The following is a 25,001-nucleotide window of genomic DNA, read 5'->3' on the forward strand; positions in this document are numbered from 1 at the left end:
TGGGAGGACCGTCGCCACTCACAGACAGACGCGCTGCCGGTGACAGAGGAGACGCAGCTTCTGCGGGATCGCCCTCGTTATTCACTCACCTCTTTCAAACATTCCTCCACTTCAACGTGACATGTTGTTGGAAGTATCGAAGCCGCTCTTTCTCTTCTTCTTCCTCCTGCTGGAGCCGGTGAGTTTGCTGTTCCTCGGTGACAGCAACAGTTGCTTCACTTCTGTTGGGGAAGTTTAGAGCCGCAGCTGACGCCGATGGTTTGTGGTGGGAGGCGGCGGGCTTCACACTGTATGCGGAATCCGCGCTATTGTTTCTTTAGGAGAAGTGGAAGTAGTCGCTCCCTTGTTATTCTGTTTAACATGTATTTATTGAAACGCACTTATATGTGGAGTCAACGCTCATGTGCATATAGAAAGAGCCAGTGCTTGTGTCATCCAGAATTGGACCCAGTTGCTGTTCACCTGTCCACATGCTTTGACAGTGAAAGTGAGAATGACATGCAAAAGATCCTGTTGTTGGATCCCTATTCCCGTGGCAGTCTCCTACCTGTCAACGCTGACGTCCAGTTCCTGGATTCCTGTCTCTCCATTCAGGATGGGTGAAGCACTCACTCCTCAGAACAAAAGTCTTGTCCTCCAAATTCTGGAAAACCCCACGTATGTGTGTCAGATCCTTGATCCCTCCATGTGTCATTACTGATGTTAAGGTGGAAAGCGAAATGAAGACAAAAGTGATTGGTCTCTTCAAACGGCCACCATGGCAACAGCCTCCTTTGTCTGTACTTTCTGGTTGCCAGCATCCTTATCCTCCTCTGTCTCCAACAGGGAAGCATGCAGGAGTTAAATGGGAGGTCATATGTACGTGAGCAGGTCGTGTTTATGTGGCTTCGCTGTGTGACGCTCGGTAGATAGGTGGCTTGATGTTGCCGTGGGGGGATGGCGGCGGTCAGGACGGCCACCCTGGTGATGAACTGCTGGAAGTTTCCTCTTGGAACTTGAAGTTGCAGGGCTGGAGGCACCGCTGATCCATCATGCAGCTCGAGGCCTGACATGCTGGATGGCTGCACCTCGTGGCCCTGCGAGCAGATAAATCATAACCCAAACGGGGGAGTCACCTTCCTGGCGTGGCTGAAGTCGTATGGTCCCGTTTTTGTGGCTAACAATAACCACGCGCTCCCTGCCTGATTAATTCCCACAGAGAGGCGACTCATCCGCTTGAGTAACTGCAATAAATCTGCTCCTGCTGAGGGAGCCACGGTGAAACACTTAGCGTTGCGTGCCCTTTCACAGCTGAAGCGTCCCGAGGCCCTCAGGAGCAACATGTTCATTTGAACAGGTGTTACGCCTGCTGAACATTGTTTGGGAAGTCAAGGTCCATTTTTGGAAATGAAAATCATTCAAATTTGAGAGGAGGTCATTGAATTCTGTATTTTGTATTTCATTGAACAACTATTTACAGCGAGTCATTTTTGTGCTCTTGTGCCTGGTCGAGTTCATGAGCTTTAACAATGTGTCCAAATGTGTTTTCAATGCGCAAAATAAAGTAGTGTGAGATAATGTTTCATTCATTATCAGTGACAGTATAAATCCCACTCTGTTTAGTCACTTTTACCAAGAACATAGACAATAGCACTGACTCATAAGTTCCATTGAAAACCCCAGTTTTCATGAATTCAGCATTAAAATAGCCGTTCTATACTGAGGTGTGGGCCTCATGGGGCCCTGTGCATGGCCCTCATGAGGGCGGTGCAAGAAAACGTTGTCTTGAAATTATCCTTTTAATTTTGAACTGAGATTTACATTATGAACAGTATTATGTTCTATGTCCTTCCTTCTCAAACTACTGACCAAGTACTTACCCCTAATATTCATTGATTTATAAAACAAAATGTGATATTTTGCGCTGGTGTATTATTTTAAAATTATTTTTGATAGGTGGTTTGTACTCATGTAGTTATGTTTTTGCACGTATATTTGTCTATATTATAATCTATATTGACAATGGTATAAAAGTATATACAACATTATAACTTGCTATACAATTTTTATTCACATTATTTTTCTAATAACCACAATAATAATATACTGACTGGCCCATCTCAACCATGCCAGAATATATTGTGTCCCTGCTGGAGATGTAATTGCCCATCCCTGCGATACTTGAAAATAATAAATATAATAAATCGCCTTGTTGAAGCCTTGTCCTGCACTTGTCTGAGTTGTGGTTGCGCAAGAGAGTTTGAACTCATGAGATTGTAAATCTGGAGGTGGGTTTTGATGTCCCCCACTCTGGGAAAGACGCTGCCCTTAAAGCATGTGGTTGTTCACTTCCTGACGTTTCACCTCTCCTCTCCTCCACCAGGGTTCTTCAGGCCAGAATCAGATGTGTGACATGGTGGATGAAATCGAAAAGGACAGAAACCTGTGCGAGGCCCACATTGAGAACAGGACATCAGGTGTGTAGAGCTCCAGACCGGGGGTTAAACTGCTGGAAAGTTAAATGACTACCAGCCAATGACGGATTCAGATGCCTTCTAGAGCAGCTCTGTACTTCCTGTATTGTCAGAATCTGTCGCTCATTCCCTATGAAATGGCAGGACAGTGAACAGCACGTTTAGTTTTAGAATTCAGTTTGCATGACACACCTCTTACTGTGGCGCAGATCTCTCGGTTTATGTCTTGTGCTTGGCGTGTCATAAGCACCACTATGCTCCTCTTGAAAACAAAATGTAAACTGAGACAAACATGGAGTTAATTCAGAACATATGGTCAACGCTTTTAAAGTAGTGATGAGGCATCACGAAACCTCGTTTCACAGCTCAGCAGATGGCGCTCTCTGTGGTGTCATAGAAGTGGTTGTTCAATTCCTGAGATTTTACAGCAGGAGTGCCACCTGTGGCCTCTGAAAATGCTGACACTGTTTCATGAAGCTTCACCAGCCCAACACTGCATGAGTAGTGTAAGGGCATCTCCTCTTTTTTCAGAGAATGAGTATGATGATGATCTGATCGACTTAAAGAAGACCTGCTACGCTTTTCTGTGTTATTGTAGTATTATATCAGCTCTATGTAGAATGGATTGTGTCAATGCACTTCAATAGTTTGGACTATTTGTGTTGTTCATGTTAATAGCACCAAGTGCGTTGCTGTAACTCCAGCAAGGGATCATGGGTAGATGATATAAAGGAGCTCCCCTGAAGACAAACTTTGGCATGGACTCAATGGAAAGACTTTTTTTCTTGGAGTGGGAACGCCACCAAACATGGCATAGGACGTCTTAGTTTCGCCTTGAGTTTTCATTCAATTCACAAATAATGGCCTGGAACTGAAGGGTTTATTTCCAAAACCATCCAAGGCAAAGTGGAGGAATAATGTACACTTGGTTCTGATGTAGTAGCATCCTCTGAGCCTCATGTCAGTCCAGGCTGAGACAAAAGTCTTTTGGATTTAAAATCTTCTGCTCTTGGAGTGTTCTTTTTTTTTGGTATTTCCAACCCGAAAAAGTGGTTGTAGTCTTTTTGTGAACACTGATATAATGAGTAAACTCTGAACCTGATGTGTAAAATCTGATGATCTGTGAGATAGAACGCTTCAGAGCCGTGCGTATCTGATGAACCTAGATATCTGCAAGCTTCCTGTGTTTCAGTGTGTTAGCAGCAAACACGCAGGACTCACAGGCGTAAAGCTTTCCTCTCTCTTCCAGGCTGCAGCGGAACATGGGACAAGATCGCCTGCTGGCCCAGTGCAGACGTGGGAGAGGTGGTCACGATCCCCTGCCCCAAGTATCTCTTCTACTTCTCCGGCGACGTCTCCACACGTAAGACAGTCGTCGACCACTGTGTGTGTTGAGCAACAGATTTATGTCCTTGGCTTTCAAAGATCTGAGGAGATTACAACATGTGTGCAACGTTAGGTTGACAGGATTTACATTCCGAAACACGTGTGTCCAAGAGTTCAGACACTAATGTAAAGCAAATGTTGCCTGATAGCACATGCGTGTAGGAACAAGCCGGCGGGGGGTCAAATCACTGGCCCTTGTTATGTGTGCTTGAAAGGAAAGAACTTCTATTCAGCTTTATTTTATTATTTATTTAACACAATTACTGCATGGAAGAAACAGCACAGTGCAGAGCGACCAAGTGTCAGTGTTGCTTTCCAACAATGCTGCTCTCACCGGGCTCGGACTAAAGAGTGGGGGTGTGGATTATCGTAAAAAAAACAGTGGATGTATTGACTAAGGTGATTTTTTTTCACATTTAGGTGGTTGATATGACTTCCTGCCACTAGGGGGCCACTTGAGCAAATGTACATTATTGTCTCTTTTTTAGCTATTTGAATTTTACTGTGCGGAGGAAATGTCGCAACCTCTAACAGAGGTTTGAGGCAATATTTGTTTTTGCATCTCAGATTAAAATGAGAGTGACTTGCAGGGCGTCTTAGGGGCGGAGCTTACGGCCTACTTTTGTCATGATGCAGAGTTTGATGTTAGCACTGCAGTTTTCCAGACGTTTTTTTAATGACATTTTTGGAATTTTAAAGTGGAATATATGAAACCCAAAAGTGAGATGTGCATATGCTAGACCTCCACCTGTGCTCATAAGGTGCACCACAATCTGTTTTTTTCTTTGTTGCTTCACAAGGTGCCGGAAAAGATAATATGCAATAATAACATTAGCATTATGTCATTGTTGGTGTTTATCTGTCTTTTTGTTCGGTCACCAAATAAGTAATGATCATGCTTTACTGACATTTCCAAAAATGGCTTCTAGTGCTGGGCTTATGAGGCTTCATGAAACAGTGTCCTCATTTTCAGTGACCACTAGATGGCACTCTCTGTCCCGGAATCTTTGAATTTGAACGACCACTTCAATGAAACCTCACATCATTTGTAGACCAACAGCGCCATCTAGTGAGCGCTGTTTCATGAAGAGTCATCAGCCCATCACTGACTGCTACATTTTGGTTGTGTTCTTAAGTTATATCTGGATCCACGGTGGTTCTAAAGGATCATCATTCACTTGAATGGCTTCTCATCACAACTTTGAGGGAAAAAAACCCAAAACTCTTACACATACATAATGTCTTGTTCACCTTATTATAGTGGTATATATTATAGTGGTTGGGCCTCCGTCTGCACAATGCGTGTATCACTGATACGATCGACGATGTGTTTTATAAAATCATGTGAAATAAGATCCACTGCAGATGACACAGTTTTGTTTTCCTCGCGATGGAATTGAATGAAATTCAATAGTAGGAGATGATGTTGGGGGTGGAGCTGCTTGGTGAAGGTCTGGCCTCTAAACTAATGAAGAATACATGGTCACCGGCACTTTTATATCTTCAGATTTACACTTGCCTTTATCACAATCTCGCTGTCAGATCAGCAGTTCAGTGTAACTTGACTCAGCTTCAAATGAAGCCCATCATTGAGCAGCATCAGTGGGAGCTTGAGTAATCTGCTTACAACAAACGACAATAGACGGCATTATTTACACGAGCAAATGGAACCCTTCGTCTCTCAAGAAGCTTTGTCATTCTGTATTTTTAGTTGTACTGCGACTGATCCTTTTGTCACACCATCTGAGTGCATTGAGATGTTCCTCGATGGTAAATATCAGCAGGATTAACTGCAGAGTCGGCGCATTGGCGTGGAACAACACAATGTATTTGTTGGTATCTGATAGTGTATGAAACTTTCGGCTGACTCCACGTCAGGTTGTTTGTCTTGCTGCTCTCATGAATGCAGCTGTTCAGTGGATGGAAGTACACTGTAAGCTCACTGCAGCCTCCCTTCCTCACAACAGTTTCACAAAGTTGTTGTAAGACCAGCCAATCCAACAAGAAGGTCGGATGGAAGTGAAGTCTATCTGTGCAGCTTGATATCAGTGCATTTAGATTCATGATCTCAGCTGCCTCATGTTGGCGCTCTGTGCAAGCTACATTTCAAAGTATTTCCTGACCGGGTCATTTCATCTTCTCCTGTGGAGCGTTTGCGAAACATCTGCTACTAAACTTGGCTTCATTTCTGAGCGAGCCCTCGGACACGGAGCATGTTTTAGAGCTGAAAATGAATAGAGGAGAAGCCAGATATTAATACCAAACAGTCCGATTGTACCAACGTTGTCATTGTCAGCGAGCTGGCAGATGCACTGAGGATGTTTGGAGGAGCCGACTCCCAGGGAAGGCGAACTCATTATGAAGAAGGCGAAGTATTGTCTGGAGGTTTCATTGATTCCCTCGAGAACGTTGCATGTGCAATTTGTTATTAATTACCACGGCATGTTATCGGAGTTTAATTACACGATAAGACGTGATGGCAGTTTTTATTTGTCATCTCCTCACAACCTGCAGCCGGAGGGCGGCTGCACAGGATCTCGCTTGAAAATCCACATGAGCTGTGGATGAAAAATATCATGAGCTATAAAACGATTCTTGGAAGCTGATATTTTTTTGGAAACATCTCAGTATGAAAATAAATCCTGCAACATTGAACTGTAATTCAGGGATGGAAAGTATTTTTCTCCTACATACCAGGTGTATTGCGAGCGGAATAAATCAGATAACCTCAATGTTTTGAGAGAATTAAATAGAAGAACTGTATCAGTACTGTGTTTTCTTGAGTTAGTAAATTGTCCTGAACACTACAATCCAGATTATAATCCAGAATGCCACAAAACTGTAACCATATGTTCCTTGTCCTGTTTACTGAAACTATTTCACACACATATAGGTCAATAAAGGGTGGCAAACCGCACCTTATTTATTATAATAGCAAGGTAAGAATTGTGAAACAAGTTACATGTCAACATTAGCTGTTGACATTGAAGGAATCATTATTTGGAAAAATATAACACTGTAAATGTTTCATTTTTAATGTTAAAAGGACAGTTTTAAACAGCTGTTTTATGATTATTTGGCAAGATGGCAGATACATTTTACTTATTTTGGAGGAACAATGTACACTGTGAATTATATGATATGATTTTTTGATCAGTGCTAGTGCCTGATGAGGCTTCATGAAACAGTGTGCTTATTTTCAGACCCCACTAGATGCCACTCTTGGGTTAGAATTCATGTGAGGTTTCAAGGTTGTTTCAATTGTAAGATTTTAGAGCAGACAGTGCCATCTAGTGGTCTCTGGAAATAAGGACATGGTTTCATGAAGCCTCACCAGCCCCTCACTAACTCTTGCAACTATCACATTTGTCCTCAACTCCTGGATGAATCTGTGATCCTTTAGCTCTGCTGAAGTGGCCCCAAAATAAGACCTCGAAATGAATAAGGACTAGGTCTGCGCTTTAGTGACTTTCGTCTATTTGAAAACCCAGCTCTTGATCTTGAACTTCGGCAGCGGTGCTGACCCACTTGAAAGTTTCTGATTTTTCTTGTTGTATCAGTCCACTGCACTATAAACCCTCATTAACTCATGAATTCATATATATTACTGAATCAAATGATGGACCCATACATACATTTAAACAACAAAATATTGTTTATTTTGCATCGGTTTGACAATGGCACAGTAAATCACGATGGTGGCGATATTCAAGTTTTTATATCACCTTTTTTAAACTAAAGCTCTTTTAATGTCTTGAAAATATTTGTATAAGAATTTCAATTTTATAAGAAAGTCAAGTACATTCAGAGTAGTGGAAACCCTGGCCATTGTGTAGCGAAAAACATCCCTGAACAAAAGCAAACAGATGCTTTTGTTTACTTTTGTTCAGGTATTCCTCCATGTTTGTTGTTGTTGTTATCATCCTAGCTGCCACGTGTCTTTTTTCAAAATCCATAAACTGCGTCAGACTGCATCAAATGCTTGACCACACCCCCATAGCTGACTCTCCTTTCACTGGAGATAAGAAATGCCTCAGTCTCTATTTTTATCCTGGTAACCTCTTCGACTGTGGGACGAGTGAGCGCTGGGCTGTGTAACGTCACTTAGTGAGCAGCTTTGGCCCCCGGGCCTTGAGTTTGACACCCGATTTACCCTTCACATGCACGTCACCGTGGTTGAGGGAGATCAATCGAGTAGCTGCCCCAACAAATTCACGTCAACTTGAAAGGTGGAATCGTCCTGAACACGTGAGATGCTCTCTGCTGAGGCTTTCTGGGAAGCACTGATATGACCCAGATGGAAGATGGTGTGACCTGAGAGACTCGAGCGCTCCTTCGGGAGTAGAGACGGATCAGATGAGGAATGAGTGTCGAGGAGGTATATTTCAGGTCCAGAAAGGTTCTATGGATTAATAGGAGCCCTCAGTGGAGGGAGCGGGGCCAAGCCTGTCTGAAGAGGCCCGATCCTCCGAGGCATTTTTCTGGGCTCAAGGCCACGCCACGTCTGCAGGGGTGATCCTCAAATACCTGCGCAGCTCTCCACTTCTCATTAATGAGCAAATATTTCCACACAAGGCAGTGGAAAAACAAACAGTGTCAAACGTCAATCGCCCATTCAATTCCACAACCAGTTGTGCAAGGCTCCTGCTATTGACACTTCCTGGCCTTTTGAATTTATGACCTCTGAAACGTTACGAAATATGGCGTCAGAGATTTAGGGAGCAAGTCATAAATCAGAGCAGAGAGAGGGCGCCATTCTCATGAACTCTTCCCAAGCTGGTCTTAGAAAAACAGGCAGTGAGTGATGTCTGTGGAGGCCAAGCCTTCACTGACCTCCTGCTGCCATGATGCACGGCAGGGTGGGTTCACACAGTAGGAGCAAGCTACATAGTACACAGGGAAAGTCAGACCTCTTAAGAGCAGTCTGGGCATCCTCAGATCTGGAACGCAGCGGCACCGGTGTTCAGTTTACACCCTCTGTACCAGGTTTGCCCAACCTCAAGTGGTTCTGTCATGAGGTCTGTCCAGGTTTTGGAGCCAGAACCATGGCGTTTATTGCAAAACAAAAACCATACAACATAGAAGCGGATGAGGACGAAAATTGACACGACGAGAACAGAACTACACATTACATACACAGACGAAAAATAACTTGGCGAGACTTGACCACACTGTTGCTTGACTTGACATGGAGACTTGGCTAAAACTTGGCAAGAAGACAGTGGTTTGACAAGGACTTGATGATGACAAGATTTTATGAGACAAGAATTGACTTAACTCGACAAGACGATGGCTTGACTTGAAGGGACTCGATCAGACTGTTACTCAAGTTGATGTGCCGACTTGACTTGACAATGCAAGACGAGATGATGACTTGACTAGACGAAAGTGGACTCAACCATTCTGTTGCTGGACTTGAAATGGAGACTTGACTTAGCTTGAATAGAGGACAATGACTCGAGGACTTGATGAGACAGACAGACGTGACAGCAGACGAAAAGAGACCAGGTGCAATGAATGACAGAAGAAGTGCACACAGGAAGACCAGTCTAACTCCACCAAAATAAAAGCTAATAAATAAGCAAAACTCACTCTACCATAACAACACAAATGTTTGTTATACATTTGGCTTGACTTGAAGATTCCCAAAGATATTTTTTTTCCAAATTTAACAACATTTTTACCTCTCTTTTATCATGTATTTATAACAGCATTATGATGTATCTTATTTATCAGTGCCCCGTTCTAATGTCTGCTGCCGCTTCCTTGTGCATTTTCCTTCAGTTCAGTGCAGTTATCCGTGCATCAATAACAAGCAGTATTTGTTTCTCACATTGACAAGAGGACAAATTATGAACAGTTTATATTAAAAAATGGCACTTTATTTATTCAAAATTTTTTAAACTGAATAATTGAGACAGACACAAAAAACATCTGCAAGTGTACTCTGTAAACTTACTCATAATAATAATAAATCTTTATTTCTAAATCACCTTTCAGAAACCAAGAAGGTGCTCACAAGGTGCTCAACACATGACACAAAACAATCCTTCAAATGAAAATCGTTTTGCTGTGATTTATGTGTGATATATAATAAAAATTTGCTGAACATTAAGCAGAAGAACATTTTTCTCAAACAAAACAACGCGTAAATTATACGCTGGATCAACAGATATTTGGCTGCAGAGTCCCAGACGTCCCATCACTACGAGCCGCACCCAAATTCCTGCTGCCCTGTTCCTTGCGCCGCAGAAATGAGCTGGACTGACCTCACGACCTCAGCCGAAACTAGAAAAGCAATGAAGCATTTGTCTGGATGTTCAGACTTCAGTTTGCTGAGTGAACTCGTGCTCTTGTTTGGCAGGCAGCTAGTGTGTAGCATCATTAAACACTTGAACAAAAATGTGATGAATCATCTGTGGCGTGTGTTTGGCTCCCGCTGCCAGAGCTCCTGTAAAACTTTCGAGTGAGATGAAGTTATGTGTGAAAGTCCGATGTCTACACGTCTTCAAAGAGACAGTCGGATCAAAACAGCGTGACCTCATCCAAATGAAGGTCATAAATATTGCCTCCATGTCTTGTCTCATATTTCGATTGCCCGCTTTATTTAGCGTATATAATTGAAGACATCCATCTTCCTCCAAGACATAATTGAGAAGCGTAAATGGCCGTTCTAATCTGGGACGGGGTGATTAGCTGCTGCGATCCCTCCATGTTGTGGTGAATGACAGTGATAATCCCTGCGTTCATGTTTTCGGGGGACGATGAAAGCATTCTTCTGGCCGTGCCTCAAATCCAGCGGTGGCACGGCTGACAGAGCGAGGGCTTATCGGCGCTTTTGTGTCTTGTCATGTTGTTTGACTGAGCTAAGCCTGCGTCTTCGACAACACGCACCTCAGGTATTTCTGTCCCGAGCAATGTGTTCAATCAGAAAATTTATTCTTAGACCGGATTCTTGGTCATTTTCCAGGCTCTCAATGGTTTGATAGTGGCTGCGGGACGATCGCCTGTTGGCTGTTCAACATTCTTCCCCTTGGATTTGTTTCGATGCCAAACACGTGGAGCTTTTCTTTTAAAGATGCTTTTGTTTCGCAAATAAATATCAGGCCTGTCGCTGGATCCTGAAGCGTCACATGTGAACTGTGGAATAGCTGAACCATACCATACCATATTTCTTTATAAAGCACTTACAAAGCCATACAAGATTGTCACTAAGTGCTGTACAACTGTCAAATCAGGATAAAACAGACAGTAAAAAACAATAAATACAGGGCAGATACACTAAAAATGACTAAAAAGATCAGCTGTGCAGTTGTATAAAAGCCAGAGACTAAAATATAGAACTGCCAAATTATGAAATAAAGATGGAACTACATTTAAATAGAAATTAATACCAACTTTTATTATTTATTTTCTGTTATAACCAACTGATGGCACTCAGTCATCTATATTTATTTCCACATGAATTTCTTCTTTTGCCACTATTTTTATGGTTGACTATAGAAATTGTTGAACCATATCCATAGTTAGGATCATTTTACACAAGGGAGACATTTTCACAGCATTCTTTCTAAGATAAAAAGTGAAGGATTCAAAACAAAAAAAAAGACTTGCATGCCGTTAAAAAAACAACTCCTTCTAGGGTCTATTTCATGGGATGAAGAATAAGAAAGTTTTAAATTTTTCACTGCAATTTGAGTTGAAAATTGAGTGTAAAAAGGCCTGTGCATAAAAACCAATACATTCATACATGTGGTGATGTGAAGTTTTTATTTTATTTATTTGTGAGTTTATTTTGATTTGAGCTCCATGTCTGGTGGCACGTGTCACAACACAACTCTTCACAGTCTTTAATAAGAAATAATCTGCGCACTATTCTGCAGAGATAATTTGGCTGCTGCGCAAGAACCTTTTGGTCAGAAAGATCACCTCAAACGGTCCTGAAACCGACTGCAAAACCCACGGTTATCAAACGTAAACAAACAGGATCGTATGATTGATACGCTGGAAGAAGAAGCAGCACTGTCGACCCATGTCCGACTCGAACTAACTCTGCTGCAACAGCTCCTTCATCCTCTTACTATCAGAGTGACGTTCACATAAAAGTAAGTCCTTCATGTACATGAAGCTGCTCTTCTTCCTCAAAAACGGTTGACAAATCATTCAAATCTTCTCTGATGTTGCTCACGACTTCTTCTGCTTCCATGCCTCAGCCAGGCTTGTTTACAGAGCTGGTACCTCTGGTTACATCACAAGATGGCTCCGGTGTTTGACCCAGTTATGATGACTGAGCACTAAAACTACATTTTATTGAAATCTTTTATATTACTTCTTTCTCATTACGGCTTGGTTGTCTTGATGCTGGTGACCCTATAAATGCACAACATAGTCCAGTAGAATAACTACAGAGAACACAGTCCAAAGTGTCGTCGGACTGACAGAAAATAAACCAAGAACATCTGTAACACAAGCAGAAGGAAGGCCACAGCTGGAGCTCTCAGGAGCAAGATGTCATACAGGATGTGATACTCTGTGGCTTCTTCCAGGGCCTGATGCTGCATTAGCAGAGGGAGAACCCACCTTTGAGTCAAACTGAAAAACCTGACCTCTAAGTTCAGCCTGGTGCTTTGAAGCTCAGATGAGTGCGATGAGCTCACCCAGGAATAATGATCACTTGTTACACTGAATATTTACACTCGACTTTTCAGTACCTTAATGCTATTAGCCCGGGCTTGCAGTCACACCGGTACAGGAAGTGAGAGAATCTCCGGTCCGGCTGTGGGTCACAAGTGGAGCTTTTCAAGCAGAACTTCAGCCGTCCCTCACCATGTACTCCTGAGTGCCAAACAAGGGTCTTCCTATCGCCCCCTGCTGGATGCTTCCTTGAAGTTTTAATGAGGATCCAGCCTGAGTGTGCAGCACTTCGTCCTTCCTGGAGGAGGAAGTCCATCTTTAGCAACTGTGGCCTAGTTCTGCGGGTGTTCCTCTGGTCTGGGCCCCCGACTGGAGAGCTTGTTATGGGTTCTTTAGACTTCACTCCGACCCCTGTGGATGAGACATGGAGCACATGCATCTGCTGCTCAACTGTTGAAACGCCATGATTTAAGTGGGGAACAGATGGAGAAAACACTCTTGGGATCTCCTCGCCTGTAGGGTGATCTACCCCCCGCTGTTATTCCAAGCATGCCTCTTTGTGCAATACATCTCGGCTCTGTGTAAGGAACCTACCAGGTGATGGTGCTGAAATAGCCGACTCCTCTGCTGTCCTCCTCAGGTAACCTGTCCAAGACTTGCAGCGGGGGGGGCTGGACGCCGATCAGCATGGACTCCTACATCAGTGACTGTGGCTACGATCCCAACAGCACCATGGATGAAAACACGGTGAGTTGGGCTGCCACTGAATCATAAATGCTTTTCCTTCAGCTGCATTCAACACTCTCAAGGTTGAGCTTGCACTATAAATGTGACATGGTTCAGGTCGTCCCTGTGAATACTGTGTTTATAGCGCCACTTAGTAATTCATCGCCTCACTCTGGTGTTCATTGACTTCGCATACTGTAGTGATGGGTAGCTGAGGTTTCATGAAACAGTGACCTGGTTTTAGAGGCCACCAGATGGCACTGTCTGATGTAAAATGTTTGGACTTGGACAAGTAATTCAAATGCAAGTTCACATCATTTCTAAACCAATAGCGCCATCTAGTGGCTTCTGTTTCATCAACCCTGCAATACTGTTTCATGACTCGCTACTGACATCACTACGGTACAAGCGACATGCAACTCTGACTCCAAATCAAACGAACACAACAAAACCTTTCGGGGCTGGTTGCAAACAAGTTAGCTAGTTGTGATGTTAATGTTGGTTCTTTTATGGAACGTCCTCAAGCTTTCAATTGATACCAGTCACTGTCGGTCACTTGACCAGCCCTGGAGAACTGACCCATATATCTGAGTAGTGACGAAAAGACACCACTGACCTCACTTCAGAAGATTCCAGCTGGTGACTTTACATCATTTACATCACATTACATCAGCGTTTTCAACTGCGGTGCCGCGGCACACTAGTGTGCCGTGATAGACGTAGCGGTGGAGCGATATGATGCCATTAAGTCGTGACTATTAGAACGTGTTGACGAATAACCAATGTGAGGAGATCAAATGGATTCGCTCACATTTTTTCTATACACTATACTGTAAAGCTACAGTGTGTTGATGCGCTGATCTGTCAGTCAGTCAAAGTAGCGCTGCTGTGGTGCGCGACGCTCCTCTTCCCACACACTCACAGCCAAGAAGCCGCTCACATGCGCAACTTCCTGCTGTTTTTAAACCTGACGCGCCTCTAACTTGACCACACACTTTCACCACAGAACGATGGAGGGAGTGATCCTTGTCGGACCTGCCAAGCCAAAGACTGTCTGCACCGCAGAGCTAACGGCTAACGTGACGTCTCACTTCAAAACTTTATTGATAATCACGAACAGTTTGCTTTGTGGTTTAAACGTTGGCGAAAAACTAAATGCACAACAAAATAAATGTGCTCCAAAATATGAAGAGGGAAAGAATAATTGTTTTTATAAAGCAAGTTCCGGCAAAGAATGCTAAGGATTTGTCTGGAAACTCAACACTACAATAAAATCATGCAAAAGCAAAGTGATAAAATCCAAACAGTTATTTATGTAAGTAAATACATAAATAAATCATGATATATTTTTCCATATTGCAGCCCCTTTCTGGACACATTTGAAACAAATACATTTTCTGCGAGTTGTTTCTGGAAATATCATGGCAAAAAAACAACCAAGTGTCAGTAGCAACAGTTTTTCGCAAGTGAATAGGGATTTTCTATAGGACTTTAAGCACATGTGCGCTTTGGCCCAGGTTCCTTTGGCGACTTTTGGGACTTTTTCAATGAACCAAGGGTGTCATGGCTAGAAAGAGGTTGAAAAGCACTGCATAACATCATCAGTTAGTCAAACAGCTGCGGGAAGGTTTGCCTTTCTTAGTCACTGGTTGTCTCTTCAGATTAACCAGATTATCCTTGCAGTTCGGTGGCAAAGATTAATGATTGCACACGAGTATTGCTATTTAATTTAACGTCAAAAACAGAAGAACCTCTCGGCTTCAACTGAGTGAGATGAGACATTTAGAAGTTAGTCCACGCCATGCTTCCTTAACAATCTACCTTAAAAGTAGTCCTCGAAGAATGACGGTGAAGGGGTGCTGACATTGTCGCACTTCACAACATGCAACACAATGGTGTTGCTAAAGCACTGGGGCAAACCCTGCAGATGAACATCGCTGCTTTTGTTTGTGCATGTTTCTGTAGACGCAGTGTCATCACTGTGACCATGCTGCAGATGAATTTGTAAATGTTATATTGGTCTATGTGTTTGAAATATACTTGAGGCACTAATGTTGAGTTGAACCTGTGAGGTTCTGCAGCCTCTTGCTATTTAAAATAAGAAAAAAAAGTGTGAGTGTATGGTCTTGTTGTGTGGTAATGAGATGTTTCTTCTTCACCTTATGGCCAAGAGTTTGAGTGACATGTTTTTCTACAATGGCAACATCACCAGTGCTTCCTAATCTGATGGTAGTGCATCAGATTGGGGTTTGATGTGTGGATTAGCTCTCCGCCATCTGAGGAAAAGGCTGTGTGTACGCCCAGTGTCACGTTCCACATTTGTCTGAGTTGCTTCTGTCCCTCAGGGAATCTTCTTTGCTGCTGTCAAAGTGGGCTACACCATCGGCCACAGCGTGTCCATCATATCTCTGACGGCAGCCATTATCATCTTGTGCGTTTTCCGGTGAGTAACATTTTCTTAATGCCACCTTAAGTGTGTGCACAATGACGTTTACACACCTCATGCCGCATCTAGAGCGATAAAACCCCACATGCTTCCTTTTTATGGAGATGTTTTTCAGAAAGTCACCCAAATTTTATATGCTGAGGTGGCGTTTCTCATGTAAAACGGCTATAAAGCCCACTGGCGAAGACAAGCTGCCATGTTGTTCCATCCTCGCTCGATTCTTTTGACCTTCATTGTCAGCTGAGTGAGTGGGACTGTTGGAATTACAAGCCAGTGAGGACCCAGAAAAGAACTTTCTCTCTCTCATTTGTGCCGTTTGGGGTCAGAGAACAGTGGATGTGTTTACTTTTTACTGTTGTAAAAAGTGCATGTTTTGCACACAGGATGTGAGTGGATCATGATGTTTATGTTGGGCTGTTTGAGGCAGCTGCACCGTCCTGGATTATAAGATCATCAGCAAGGCATTTCTCTTTTTTGTGGAACAAACACCAAGAGGAGACACATTTAATCTTCAAAATCCAGAGTGAACATGAAAGGAATAAATGAACGCATGAGAGTGGAACCTCATTTCGGTCTCATTTCACGCCCTCTTGCTCTGCAGCGCTGGTCTCTCTTCGTCCTGCAGAAGTGGGATCAGATGTGCAGGTGTGAAGCGGCAGGATGGAGATAACCACGCCAGCTCCTGCACTCTGCCGTATCACAGTTGACAGATACCCTGACATGACCCTAAACAGTACTACATAACTGCTAAAAGCAGAAGGTTCTTGCTGAATTTTTGGGCAATTTCTGTCTCAAAATTTCTGGTGCTGTGTGATCATAATATATCTGAGATTTGCCTGAATAGCTGTGTTGAAGGGCCACTTTTGCCAGTGGCCAGCCAGCAGTGTGTCATGAACAGGAAGCTGTTCCATCCCAAATATTATGATTTGTGTTTTTATAGGTGGCGCTCTTGCCACTCTTACTCAAAATTGAAATGATGATTGACTTTATGCTGGTGCTATGAGGTGTGGGGCAGTGTCCCAGCGCCCCCTGTTGACCGGCCACCACTGATCCAGCTTACATCACCTGTCTTTATTCAAAACCTTCTCACTTCTGCATCAACAGTGGACGCAAAAATCCCTTGAAAAGCAGTCATTTGAGAGTGAGAATGTGTTTCTTTATCAGTGAGTCCAATGCTGAGTTCCATTAAGTGGCTTTACTAACATTTTAAAGGAGCAGCCTGGAGTCCAAAAGGGAGAAGAGCCAATGTTCTACTATAGAAGAGCAGAAACCAAGGTCGAGCACACAATGGGAAGCGCTGTCTTCGCTTGACTGTATGAAACAAAAATAGAACTGTAAACTGCATGTAAATTATGTTAAATAAAGGAAAACAAACAAGTGAAGTAAAGAATGTTTGGAGCCTATCGAAGGGACGGTTTGCACTATTTCCTAGTAGCACACAGTTGTAGAGTCCAAACGGTAAGGCCTGGAACTCACTGTGGATTGTTGTCTCATCTCACAGAAAGCTTCACTGCACTCGGAACTTCATCCACATGCATCTGTTCCTGTCCTTCATCCTGAAAGCCGTGACAGTTTTCATCAAGGATGTGGTTCTGTACGGAGTCGGGGAAGCAGGAAACGATTGTCAGTCGACTGTGAGTCCACCCTCCACGCTGCTCTCACGCTCCCTGCGTGGCGTTTTATGAGCCTCACACTTTATTGATTGTCTGTTGTTGGATTGCGCTGCTGTCGTAAATACCCTTATCTCATCTGCATGATGTACGGCCCAGACTTTATGTCCTGGATGGCACCTCTGCTAATTATACACTCAGGTTGACTCGCCTTGGTGCGCAGTTTGCTCAACAAGCCAGAACCATAGAGCTCTTGGGCGTCGCCGTGTTTGCCAAGGTCTCATCCACTCCTGACATGACGCTTCTCTTTTCATCGGCGCAGCAGGAAGTTGTTGGAGTTCCTGTTTGCCAAAGACTCAACAGCAAAGAGCGCTGTCAATAAATCACATGGAAAACTCTGACATTTCACTTGATAAAATCTAGCATCTTATTTAGAAAAGGGAGCCGCTTGAACTTTTGGTACTAATGGACTCTTTCAGCCAGCGACATCAGCCAGCTTCTGAGAGAATAGATCTTCTATCTGTACATGCTGATCGTCGATGACTCACTTTGGATGTTTTACTGTGAGAGCATCCAGATAATACAAACACAGCTGCTAAATGTCTGGCACACCCTCACGCTTTCCAAAAACAAGAGGGGAAATACTTTAGGTTAGAATTGGAATGTCCTCCGCAAGAACTTGCTCTACGTTACAGCAGAGTGAATTGTGTCCAAAAGCCAAAAGTGAGTAGTTTCAGGAGCTGTTGCAATGTCTCGCAAAAGTATAGTTTCTGATTTTATATACGTATATATACATATATATATATGTGTATCTTCAGCCTGAAATTGTGACGTGTACCCGCTTGCTGCTGGGTTTGTCACAGCGCTCCTGAGAAACCTGTTATACCAACTTGGGGGAATGTAAGCCAGACCTGGGGGAGTGTTGCTGTGATGATGTCGCACCATGGGCAAGTCGCGCTGCAGTCGAGGCCACCAAACCCAAGAAAGAGTTGAGTCTCAGACTAATGCATACAGAGACCAAGACCAAAGCGTCGAGTGCCTGAGACTGTGTCCGGATTAAGACCAAGACTGAGACCAAACTGGATTCAAAATTGTCAATTTATCGATTAATTTTGAAACAAACACAACTTTTTCTTTTGCGTGAAGAAATAAATGTGTGTTTCTATATGAGTCTGTATTCTACAAGAAACATCTGACTTACGACTGGGATCGGTTGCGACCAGCCGATCGTAAGTCAGATTGCAGGTAAATCGAATGCTGTAACTGTGGTACACGATGCTGGGCTGCTACGTGCTGCGGTGTCAGACAGTGAATAAAAAAAAAAAAGCATCTGCTGGCTGTGGTCGTATGTACGGGTGCATGTAAGTCGAGCAGGTCGCAAGTCGGATGTTACTTGGATATTCAATTTGGTCTCATTCTTGGTTGTGATCTCGACTCGATCTCAAAGTCTCAGACCTGGTCTCTGAGTGCTCAGGTCTCAGCCTCGGGTGAGTTGGTCCCTACACTGCAGGCAAGGCCTGAACTTTGCTTGTGCACTCACTCAGCTTCTCCCGTATGACATCACACTCATGCTCTCGTGAAAGCAGATGTGTTCTCCACATGCTTTCCTGTTATGATGGGATGAGCTAGCACACCAGCAGCAGTGATGGTAAAAGAGACGTTCCCATATAATTGTTAAGGGGCTGAGATTGGGGGGCCTGAGGCTTGCAGTTCTAAACAGGAACATGAGCTTGGAAAGATGTTTGGTTTTCACCCGTCAGCAGGCCAGTTGTCCGACACACTGTAATGTGTTGCATCACCACACAAGCTTTCTCCATGTACTCCCACTGTAATCACTGTGACCAGTGATGTGACTATGCATTACAATCCTTACAGTCATGTTCCCTTGGTAAAAATATATATCTGCTGTCTACTGCTGTGTCTCTGTGTGTGACGTCACGAGCGGGACAAGTCACCTTCTCAGTGTGAGGGCAGGCGAGCAGCTCGCAACACAAACATGGAGGGAGGAGAGATGCACATTTACTGGCTGGAAATACAGTATTTTGGTCGTGCGTTTGTCACAGATGGCAGTATTATTCCTATGGGGGCCATGGACACGTAAAGATGACCACAATAAAGACAGCAATAAAAGGCAGCCTCGCTCTGCGTTGAATGTGTTGACCGAAAAATAAAAGTTTTTGACTTGCCCAGCCGATCGACACATTTGATCAATTTAAGAATCCAAGTTTTTTCTGATCATTTTAGTCATGTTTACTACGCGATGACACGGTAGAGACGACCTGCTCTGCCTTTATATCGCAAGTCGATAACAGGTTTGGAGCAAGCGCAGCAAGAGAGGGAGACAGCCACTGAGTGCAGGTGATGCCTCCAGCTGGCCTCATACGAATTGCAAGGCAGAACTTTGTTTTCTACTAGTCGTTTCTCAATTTTTCAAAGCAACTTTTACAACTCTTCTTTGAAAAAACATCCAGAATTCAAGCTATTGCGGCGAAACCACCAAAGTTTTCTCTCTCGAGGAGCCAACTTCATGGGCAATGGTTTGGTTTTGAGTGATGTGAAGGCGTGTTGACGGGACGTGGCCTCTGAGCGATGCCAGCTCTGGCTTATATTCCATCACATTGCATCACCATGGGAACTGCCGTACCAGTAGAAGTATCAGCAAGCCGCTCACAATCCTCACGCTTGTTTCAATACACGCCACCTAAATCTGCTCCTCAGAGGTTACATTATAATATATATTGTAGCCTCTTCAAGGCATTTCAGCTGCAGTTTTTTGCATTTATTCCACGCTTCATTTTAAGATGCTTCGCCGCTACACACCTCTGACTTGGTCAGCGAGTCATGCTGATGATTATCAGAAAGAGAAGGGAGGGAATATGAGACTCAAGATGAGAGAGTATCTACGAAGATAGAGAATTGAAAGTTCAGAATACTAGGACTTTAAAAAGAGATCAGATCTGTCTGGAGTAATGGAGTAACTTCATTCAGAGTCAGTACAGTATGAAGAGATGTCCCCACTACTGTGAACATGCAGTAGCTGTGATACGTGTGCTTGGACTCCTCAGGTGGGCTGCAAGGTTGTGATCGTCATCTTCCAGTACGGGATAATGGCCAGTTTCTTCTGGCTGCTGGTGGAAGGCCTGTATCTCCACGCTCTGCTGGCCGTCTCCTTCTTCTCCGAGAGGAAGTATTTCTGGTGGTACATCCTGATTGGCTGGGGTAAGGGACATTTCTCGGATCTCTGATACACTTGAGCAGTATGTTTAGTCTTTACCACGATCCTGCACCAGCAGATGCTCAAGGTAAAGGCCCAGTGCGTCACTCAGCATATGGATGAGCGTCGCATTATCAGACAGCTGCCACTTGCTTCTCATCCTGATAATAACCTGCGCCGAGGAGCTTATGTGTTCACTCGGGGAAGGAAAACAGGGTGATGTGCAGGAAACAGTCGCAAGGTGGAAGTGATGGCAGAAGCTCTCGCATCATGTGAGGCATGAGACCTGGGGCTGGTGTTTTAGTATGATTCATGAACTACATTTTGAAGTTTTTTTTCTAAAATATACACAGATGTCTTCACTTGAAATGCACTTTTTGGAAGTGATAATGAATGAGCTGTAAATGCAGTCAGCTCACGTTGAACGTGACAAAACAGACCTGTCAATCAAACAACATGTGACCCGCCCCCTGTCTTGGTGAAAATATTAAATAAGGTAATTGTGATTACCATTTTGGCTTTCAGCAAGCAACTCTTTGATCCACTGATGAGTGCCATTACCACCTCTACATGTCAGCATATTTACGCAATATTTTCTTCATGATGAATTATACATATTTATTTCCATGCCAAGAAAATGTACTGCCAATCCGATTGACCTGAAAATTGTTGTATGAAAAGACGCCAAAAATAACGTTATAAAAATAATGTTACCTAAATGAAAATTCCAAATATTGTTTTTTTTTTAATGACTCATAGCTGCTATCAGACATAAACATGGAGCCCTGGTGAACTAATGCTGTCCTACCTTACTGGGAGATAAAAGCCCAGATAGTTTGTCTCAAGTGGACTCAGGTGTTGTCAGTGCTCTCGTCTTTCAATGACAATTTAACACTGTTGCCTCAGTATCTGCTGGTCCAGAACACCTCCTCAGTAAAGTCATGTTGTAATGCGTGTTTCTGACCTGCAGGGGCTCCAGCCATCTTCATCTCGGCCTGGGTGATAACCAAAGTTTATTTAAACGATCCTGGGTGAGTTACTCGTGCCACGTCTGACTCTTGTGAATCTAGTTTAGTAGTCTGACATCTGGAATCCCATCATGTGGATTCCTGGAACATAGTTAAATGGATGATTCAGTCGATATTTAAATTAGATGTTAAACTTATGTGTGTTTTTCTTGTGGATTTGTTTGAGAAGATTGCATGAAACAAGTTCATGAAACAGGCAGATCTCTGCTTTTTGTCGTCTTCCTCAAACGTTCGCTGACTGTTCCATTCTCCCTCGCAGCTGCTGGGAGATCATCGACGGTAAAGCGTGGTGGATCATCAAAATACCCATCTTATTCACCATTCTGGTGAGTAGCAGCTTCTGAACCAGTGGTTCATGGTGTATCGCTGTTGAGGATTAACATGTCTGGAGTGGTGACACCAAATACGGTTTATTTAAAGAAACATTCATATCGGCAAAAGACCATATTTGCCAAGTGTCTGTTCTTCTTCTCGGTCTGACGACAAACACGTCATGATTCGCTAACATGTATGAGGTATTGCTTTTACTTTTCACTGCACAAAAATCGACTTCTATGGGTCCATTTATGGTCCCTTTATGTCTGGCATTCTACGCGTCCGTTTCAAACAATGTTGCCATCACTGATCATAAACTTCTATGCGTTTTTTATGTTGGTATTGTTGTTCACCAACATATCCACCAGGGGGAGCAGCCCAGAGTTATGTGAAGTTTATTACAGTATGAAGTATTGATCATGTAGCTCTTGCACAAAAGAGAAAACAGAGGCAGCATTGTAGGAGGTGTTGACTGTTAAATATAGTGGGCTGGAGGGTGGAGAATTCCCGCCACTGTTATGTCTTCGTATCTCATTGGAGCTTCATATCGGGTAGTAATAGCAAGACTGCCCCCCATGGTTTATGGTGGTACTCCGTCTGTATCCAGAACTGTATGTAAGGTTTAGCATAAATGGACCTTTATAAACCATTGAAGATGCATTCATTCGTACATAGCAAAAATAATGACTGATGAACAAGCTTGCCTCACTTGTGAAATCTGTCTGGGCCACTTCCGGGTCTGACAGATCCCCCTGCATTCTAAATCATCTGCCAAAAGAGAAAAATAAACAGAAAGTTAAAGATAACTTCATTTTTTGGCATTAGAATGGTGATATTTGCCCACGATAAAACCTGATGGCATGGATACCCAATACATGAGCCACCATACTGTCATCATCTGTGCTTATAATTTGTTGCTGCACATGTTTAAATCTCATGCGGGCCGCGTGTAATGGCTTGGCGAGCTGGATGTGGCCCTCAGGCCCTGAGTTTTGACACGTCATTGTGCATTTGCACCTCTACCCACCGTTGTAAGGCTGTCTATGCTTAGCGTCTAAGAAGGATCGTATTGAAGACAGTCTCTTGTCTCTCCGGACAGGTCAACTTTTTCCTTTTCATATGCATCATTCGCATTTTGAGACAGAAGATGAACTGTCCTGACATCGGAAGGAAAGAATCCAACCAGTACTCGTGAGTCCGGTCCAGCACAGCTTATGTATGTGGGTTTAGAGCATATAAACTAATGGTGTTGCACTCTCTTCTCTCAGGAGACTTGCTAAGTCCACGCTGCTGTTGATACCCCTGTTTGGTATCAACTACCTGGTCTTTGTCTTTCAGCCGGACCACATCGACTCTCGTGTCCGGATGGTCTTCGACCTCATTCTGGGTTCTTTTCAGGTACATCAGAATGCTGATGTTCTGGTTACAAAATGGTTGATGATTTACGAGTCTTACCGACTGAGAGCTTGAGGCAGTTTTTCCTGGAAAATTTCCATTGTATCTGACAGTATCATTCATCAAGTATAAAGTGTTTGACCTACTGCACGCACTGATCCCAGTTTCTGCTCCCTTCCAGGGTTTTGTTGTCGCCGTTTTGTACTGTTTTCTGAATGGAGAGGTGAGTGTCCTGGCCTGAGGTGTTTGCCGGGCTCTTATGTCTCTTAATGTCCAGCTCTTGTGAGTCACACCCTGCTTCTGATCCTGTTTGCTCAGGTACAAGCGGAGATTAAGCGTAAGTGGCGCAGATGGATGCTGCTGCGCTTCCTGGGGTCGGACACTAAGTACCAGCACCCGTCCATCGCCAGTAATGGCAACAACTTCAGCACCCAGATCACCATGTTTACCAAGTGCAGCCCGGCCACACGCCGGGCATCCGCCTGCCAGGATCACCTCTCCGCCATCTGAAGGGAACGTGGCTGTCTGCGATCGCAGTCTCTGACCTTTGTTCGTGAAGCTTTGTCTGTTGTGATTCCATCCATTCCTGTCACCTCTGAACCTCCAAAATCACAAACAAACAGCAGCTTCTGCTGAGGTGTTGCTGCGCCCCCGGTGGAGCTGCTGAACACTGCGGCAAAGTGAAGGACGTCGGAGAAGACGGCGAGTCTGAAGAATCATGTTTAGTAAACGGGAGTGTTGCACAACTGACCCGGGCACTTACCCTAATGGCCCGGGTTGCTGAGGGGACCGGCACCAGTGGCTGGCAACAGGATCCTACAACATGCATGGAGATGTGGCAGATGCAGATCTTTCAGAGTTGGCTCTGAGATCACTGAGAGTAACAGTACAAGTCTTCTTTGTGAAATAATCTCACAGATTGTGTTGTGTTTCCAGAGGCTGTCATGCCACAAATCTGACAAATTGTGATGAGATGTGTTACATCCACTTGACCTGGGAAGACAGTTGTTAGAGTTCGGAAATGTGTCTATTAATTGTAAATCTTTGTGTTTTAAGCACTCATTCATCTTAACAGAGATGCTGCTCCAATCTGTTCCGCTCTTGAGTCTAGTTTAATATTCGTGCTAAACATGGACAGAACAATTTGCACTGCACGTGAGACACGCCAGCGGGTGTCACTTGAAGCTCATGCAAGAGGACTGAGAGTCAGTGGTGAGATTCATCTGTCAGAAGAGTGGCGAGTTTTTAACTCTCTATGTTTGCTTCATTTCACTTCTGGTTCAGAAGGCCATGAAAAAATAAATACATTCAATCCTCTTGTGTCCATTTGACCCTCAATTCATAGCTGATAACTGAATTTGAGTTTGTTTGGTGTCATTTTGACTGAAAAAAAAGACTTACCGACGTATCTCCGAAAGGTTCATGGACCCAGGTTGTAAAGTGGACAACCACCAAAATGTAATCAAATGTTCCTCCTCTCACCTGAAAGTTTCACTGAACTCTGTCAAACCTGTTTTCAGCTACTTGCATGTTGATGATTTAATGCTCAACAATGTTTTGTGTTGCTCCTGTTGTAGCTATAGGCGAGTGGGCTGGTCCAAGCGGGTTCCATACACAGTTAGCATGTAGCATTGACCATGACAGCAACCGAACTTTCATGCCTCAAAGTAGTGTCCCTCCCAACATCGCCATTGTTGATCCCTCGATTCCCTGCCAAATATGTTGATGCAAGACGAGTTCTTCCGGAATCAAACCGGCTTTAGAGGGTAAATATGGGACGCCTCTTGCGCAAGC

General features: G+C 43.7%; 1 protein-coding gene across 1 annotated transcript; it reads left to right on the forward strand.

Moving 5' to 3' along the window:
- Nucleotides 1-24,479, forward strand: LOC128769977 (vasoactive intestinal polypeptide receptor-like). The gene is made up of 13 exons (XM_053884161.1): nucleotides 1-178; nucleotides 2,363-2,456; nucleotides 3,703-3,816; nucleotides 13,114-13,220; nucleotides 15,545-15,642; nucleotides 17,147-17,279; nucleotides 20,321-20,474; nucleotides 21,440-21,500; nucleotides 21,757-21,823; nucleotides 22,912-23,003; nucleotides 23,081-23,210; nucleotides 23,389-23,430; nucleotides 23,526-24,479. The coding sequence occupies exons 1-13, from the start codon at nucleotides 122-124 to the stop codon at nucleotides 23,715-23,717; spliced, it is 1,341 nt and encodes a 446-aa protein (XP_053740136.1). The 5' UTR covers nucleotides 1-121; the 3' UTR covers nucleotides 23,718-24,479.
- Nucleotides 24,480-25,001: the final 522 nt, after the last annotated feature.

This window comes from Synchiropus splendidus, chromosome 13 (genome assembly GCF_027744825.2).
Source record: "Synchiropus splendidus isolate RoL2022-P1 chromosome 13, RoL_Sspl_1.0, whole genome shotgun sequence".
NCBI lineage: Eukaryota > Metazoa > Chordata > Actinopteri > Syngnathiformes > Callionymidae > Synchiropus > Synchiropus splendidus.